At 36.5% G+C, this 6,000-nt stretch overlaps 1 protein-coding gene across 1 annotated transcript in view; it reads left to right on the forward strand.

The window, feature by feature from the left end:
- Positions 1 to 5,275, forward strand: part of LOC137332360 (septin-8-B-like) — a 58,491-nt gene extending 53,216 nt beyond the window's left edge. The window contains exon 10 of the mRNA XM_067996122.1: positions 696 to 5,275. Coding sequence (XP_067852223.1) covers positions 696 to 699 — 4 coding nt within the window. The 3' untranslated portion in view covers positions 700 to 5,275. The remainder of the gene's footprint in view (positions 1 to 695) is intronic.
- The last annotated feature ends 725 nt before the right edge of the window (positions 5,276 to 6,000 follow it).

The raw sequence follows: 6,000 nt of genomic DNA on the forward strand, positions 1-6,000 counted from the left end.
AGGGTGGGGATGTATTACCACATTAGATGGGGAGAAAAGGTTAATTTCTCTTCCATCTTCTTCCACATAGTTGCTTTCGGTGTCACAAAAAGAGTTGGTTTTTTATGCTTTCCAAGTTGGAAAGTTATGTTTTTCTGCTTCGATTGACCCAATGTGGAAAGTTTGGTGTTGTACTCATCTTGACTCTGTTGAACTTTCTTTTGGTACTGGTTTTGTATATAAATATTTTCTTCAGAGGAACATTTTTATTATTCAAATTCCGTCAAACTGTGTATGTGCTATAGTGAGATTTTTGCTTAAGGCTGGCTTTAGTCAATGCCACCTCCACAAACCAGGTGCTGGTCTTTGGAACTGGGATTGCAGTCCAGGTTGACAAACAAGCGCTCTAAGTCAAAGAGAAACATCCATCTTTTACACTAAAGTTAATTGCAGGGTTCATCCATTCCATGTGTTTCTCATCATGTATGGCTTTGGAGGCTCTGCCAATATCAAATTCACTCAGGTGGTCGCACACACCTTGGAGTAGGGGTTGTGGCTTCAGGTCCCACTTTTTCACGCGCCTCGTCTGTCTGTCCTTCTGTCTCGTGCGTGCCTCACGTTGCTTCAATGCCTAGTAATTGGAATATCATTATACAACAGCATTTATTATTTGCTTCATTCCATATGATTTCTAATTTTTTTTGTTTCTTTTTCAGTTAAAGCTTCATGCACATTTAAACCTATCAGTATGGATTGTTTCTTGTGACGATAATAACATAATATTTATCACCCAAAAAAAAAGTCTCCTCCTAACTTTCCCACCCCTGCTCCACGGCAACATGAACAACAAATATTCCAAGTCAAAACTCGAGCAGAAGGAGCCAACATCAAGACCTGTGAAACCCCATTGGACGATCATGGCATGAATTTTGTCTTTCTGCATTTTTCATTGCAATTATGAATCCTGATTTCAATCCTATTCAGTCTGACACATTATCTCTAATATGTTGAAATCTTCAGATGAATTGTTCATTTTTTTTTAAAAGAGCCCTTTTTAAAGGAAATTTGATACAGAATATATATATATTTAAAATATTTTTGTAAGCATCACTAGTAAAAAAGAAAAATAAGCACACCAAATGTCATGTGATGTAATTTATGAACTGTATATGTAGCAACCACAAAATTGTTTTTTCAGCTTTAAGATTTTAATGTTGCACCGAAGAATATATGCAAGATGGAAACCAAGCCGAGCTTCATTCATAATGTTTTTATAGGTTTGATTTTCTGATAAATGAAGGATGTTCTTGAACCTTAAAGTCAGCTCTTGGGGAAAGCTAAAATGTGCAATTTTGTGCCAAATTGTTTAGTCCTGCATTCTAACTTGAGCAAAAGAAATTCTAGCTTTATGTTCTGAAATGGGATCTAAAAAAGTAGGAAAAACTTAAGTTTCCTCATTACAGTTTGTTAGATGCTCAATTTATTGCACTGGGTATAATTCAAGTTAAACCATACTAAACGATGGAGTTACACACACTATCAGCTGTTAAGGTGCTGAGGGTTGCCCATTTTTGGGCAATATTGGGGGGGTGGTGAGGAAGAGATGATACTATTTTGGACTGCACAGGAAGCACCTGGTTGAGTTTAACAATGCATCTTTTAATGTTTAATGCCTTTGTTACTGCAAGGGTTATGTGTCTGCCACATGTCATATCGTGTCACTGACATTTCACTCACGAGAGCAAATTCTTGTATTTTGCACTTACTATACAGATAGATTAATGGGCACATCACTGTAGCAAACAGTACTTAGGGATTTCATTTTTGAAAAAGTGAAAGAAATATCTTGATTTACAGGCTTTTGAAGCCCTGTACAGCTTCCATTTTAGCCACTAAACAATGGAATGGGCCCACTGGGTGATATAGGGGGTGGATGGAATTCACCTTGCATTGTTGGTAGCTGTCTTATCATGTAACTTTTGTTTGTCTCCACCATATTTTTAGTAAATTCAATTGATCACATTAGTGCTGGCAATAACCAATGTACTCCAAGAGTGTATCTCTTTTTCCTAGCCTGCATCACTCCAGTGTGTCTTTTTCTCCTGTTTTGTTTCTGAAATGGGAGATTTAACAAGGTTCCACCAAAGAGGCATTTAAAAGGGATTGTTCATAAAATTGTTTTAGCAGCAAAAAAAATATTCACATTGGGGAGTGGGATGATTTACTCACCAACATTGAAGTATCCTTTTAAGAAATAGATAATCACTAATATGCTCAAATTTTATAGGTTAGCTAAATTTTTGTATGAAGGAATTGCTGTTTTACATTGATGAAGATTACTTCAAAATTTGGATTATTTTTCAAATAAATGAAATTTCTACAACTGAATAATATTATGAAGACTTGTATGAATTGACTTTTAAAGAGGGCACAAGGATTGATTTTTATTTTGTAATTAGTCTTAAAATTTCCTTGCTCTGAAACTGCTCTGTTAGCACAGCAAATGTATCAAGACTGAAAGGATTAATTTGAGGTGATCACTCAACAAATTGAGAACCAAATCTTTTAAACAAAATATTTGTTTTGATCTCTAGCTCGTCCTGAGAACCTTTTTTAAAATGGAGTGCATGTATCCACAGAGTAGCAAACAAGCTTAGTATGCCTTTTAATACAGGCACTTCTACAGGAAACAAAGCATCCCCTTAGTACATTCACTTACAATGGTGTTTGCATAATCAAATCAACAGTAGTGTATCCTCATAATGGTCAGATGCTAGTCAATTCCCTCATTCAATGTCTCTAACTGCAACAGGTTGGCATTAGGTGATAAGGGTGGGGTGGGGGTGTTATAGGCCTGCATTCCAGCTCCTTTCATTTCCAGTAACAGGCTACAAAAGGCATCATACTTGTTGAACTTGTAAACCTCCATTCCAGGGAAGTGTTCAATTCACCAGCACAAGCATTCTTTACATTGATGTCTGAAGTTTACTCAAAAGCTTATGATTTTATATGCATAATAGTGCACTTTGTTTACTGCCCATAGCCTTTGCTGTACTTAGCCTGTAGCACTGGGAGATGTGATTAATCAGTTAGAAATATGTATTTCCATGAGTGAACTTAGTGATTTTTTGTTTGAGGAGCTCTATTATGGATACTGTCGCTGTGCTTCAAGGCAGAGCAATTCATGGACCTTGGAAATGCAATATTTTACCCTAGCAGATCACACCAAAATTGAATTTGGAAGCAGCTTTGGTTTGGGGAGTAAATCAATGCCAGTGGGACCATCTACTTTAACTGGACATTGCCAACGGGATTGTGCTGTAATAGGATCTTTCCATATCAGATTGACTTTGCAGTGTTGAAAAGGTTTTGGGTTGCTTGCTTTTTTTACTGCTTTGCTTGTACGGGTCATTGTTTTCTTCAATGCAAGAGCAAGGTATGTAAACCAAGATAATGAGGTACTTTATTTAAAGTAAAACAAACCTCTTGCACATCTAAAGCTGCAAGATCCTTTTTTAATAATGGCCTGTTTCTTTATTTCTGTTAATTCATTGGTTATCAATCAGAAGGAATGTGGGTTGGTGAATATTCTCATTTCCTCTCCCCTCCTAAAAATCCTTGAAATTAGTTGCCCTAAAACTTTTATTTTAATCAAACAATGAGAAGTCAGAGTAGGCTGATGCTCCATCTTGTGGTGGAAGAAGGAAGGACTCTGATTCACATTTGCAGTTCACCTCATGCCGATCTCTATCTAGCAATGCTGTCGGAAGGACAGAGTGGAGGCCAGGTACAGCTGCAGAGGGAGGGGAAAAAGTCAGCAAGCGAGTCACCCAAGGCAACTCATGCACCTCCTAGTGGCTCATTCTAGAACAGTACTGGCAGAAGTCTGGGTGTGGGTCATTTGCTTACCTGACTTTTTGTCCTATGAATGCAGAAGTGGGGATTTTTAGTAGTTGTAAATATATACATATCTCCTTGCTATGGGATGGACTTCCAACCAGTCCAATTCTTAGTGTAGTTGAATATGTTTCTTGTGATTTCCTAGGTGAAAATAGAATTAAACGCAACTAGGATGGCTGCCTCCTATAATCAGGTAGCTTGCTGATGCTAGCTGTTCTCACAGTTGAAGGATAGCCAATTGTTTGAGATACCATAAAGGTTGCTGACTTTAATTCCTGTTGAACTCTACCTCACTCTGACTTAGTGCTTTCAGCAGAGGGGGGAAATCAGGACAGATTGAAGGAGAGGTGGTTGGGATATGGTTTTGACAAAATAAAACACTGGCTGTCTAATTTGTAACATCTTAATCTGTTAACCATTGTGAGACTTGCGCCTTTTTGATATTTTGAGCTGAACCAAATATTTTATACCTTCATTTCTATTTTGGCTTTAGACTGGGATATTCTATCTTCAAGTTCCATCCCAGTTTATGGAGTTTTAGGGTCTAAATGATTTCCAGTTTATGAAACGCTTAGAGAAAAGGATATTGTAGCTTTACCATCAGTTATATAAAAACGCACATTGTATAATGTCTCTGGAGGCAGAGTTTAATAAAAAAAAACCAAAATGGATCAGGTTTATTTTAAGATGTAATTTCTCAATGCATCATTGGACCAAACTATTCTTAAAAAAAACAAGTTGTAGAGAAACTTTTTTTTGCGTTATTTCTTATCAAGGGTGCTTGCTTGAAATCCATAAAATATTTATAAAATTATATATATAATTTTTTTTATTAAGTAGACATTAGAGTTGAGCATTGAATTGTTCTAAAACATTTTGCATATAATACAATTGCTAATATTGTTACTTGAAACTGTATCACTCCATATTATTCCAGTTCATTGTACTTTTTTCATTTTTACCTTTGGTGTGCTTTTGTATTTCTTCTATTACTTTCAGCCACTGTAATTCTGTGTACCTGGTAGTTTGCTCAGGCCATGTGCTTTTGTGGAACATTTGTACATTGTCTATCTGTACTTGAACAATCCTTTTTATTGTTCAAACATTTTGTGACAGTACTGCACTGACATCTACCATTGACTGTTTGTTTTTAATTATATTCTAGCATTTCAATTAGTTATCCATTTTTCTCCAGTACATTGGGTCCACCTTTTTAATTTTATGACTTGGTTAAAAACTGATGTGCATACACCAAAATCAAAATGGTTATTTCTCTGCCAATTTGGTATAAGTTGTGTTTTAAATGTCCTGGTCTTTATTTTCATTTATTTGTTTGTTTGCTTCATACTGACTGTTTATCATTAAATGTTAATAAATCATTTTGTTTTTGAGATTATTTTTGCTCGTCTCCATCTTGTGTTTGGTGTCCACCCTGTAGAGAGTAAAATGAAGGAGAGGCGAACTACAAGAAGGTATGAATCACATACTGGCATGTTCAGTAATTACAGTGGACACTGGGTAAAAGGGAACCATTCATACCTTGTACTGTACACTGAGTAAAAGACAATTCACTCATGGTCCTGTACAGATTGTGTATGTGTGTCTGTCTAGTTCCCACTTAGTGTACAAATAAATATAAAAATTGTGCGTAGGACATGAACTTCCTGTCAACACACCTTACTTTCTGTTGTCACAATTTTTGGTCATGCTTTTTGATCAACATTTTACCACTAAGTTGCTATGTCAACACTTCCCATCCAGATTTGTTATGTCAAATATTGCAATGTAGCTACAGGCTCTGCACACTAGATGGCACTATGGATGGAGTTCCCAACTTGGTTACTATCTTGTATATATTTAAAAAAACCTTTGTATTGATCGAGTGACCATGGGGCAACACCATGGTCTATTTACTGATGTGTGTGTGTGTGTGTACATGTGTTTTTTTCATGTATGAGTGAATATGTCTGTACTTGCACAAATACTGTGGGCTAGGAGGAACAATCTGGTCCTGTATGGCTTGTCCAATTCCCTCTGACTCCATACATGCTGTACACATACAAGAGGTGACGAGTTTGCCAATGTTTGGTACCACACTGCTCAAGTATCTGCTCCTGTATT

Source organism: Heptranchias perlo, chromosome 14 (assembly GCF_035084215.1).
Source record: "Heptranchias perlo isolate sHepPer1 chromosome 14, sHepPer1.hap1, whole genome shotgun sequence".
NCBI classification, from domain to species: Eukaryota; Metazoa; Chordata; class Chondrichthyes; order Hexanchiformes; family Hexanchidae; genus Heptranchias; species Heptranchias perlo.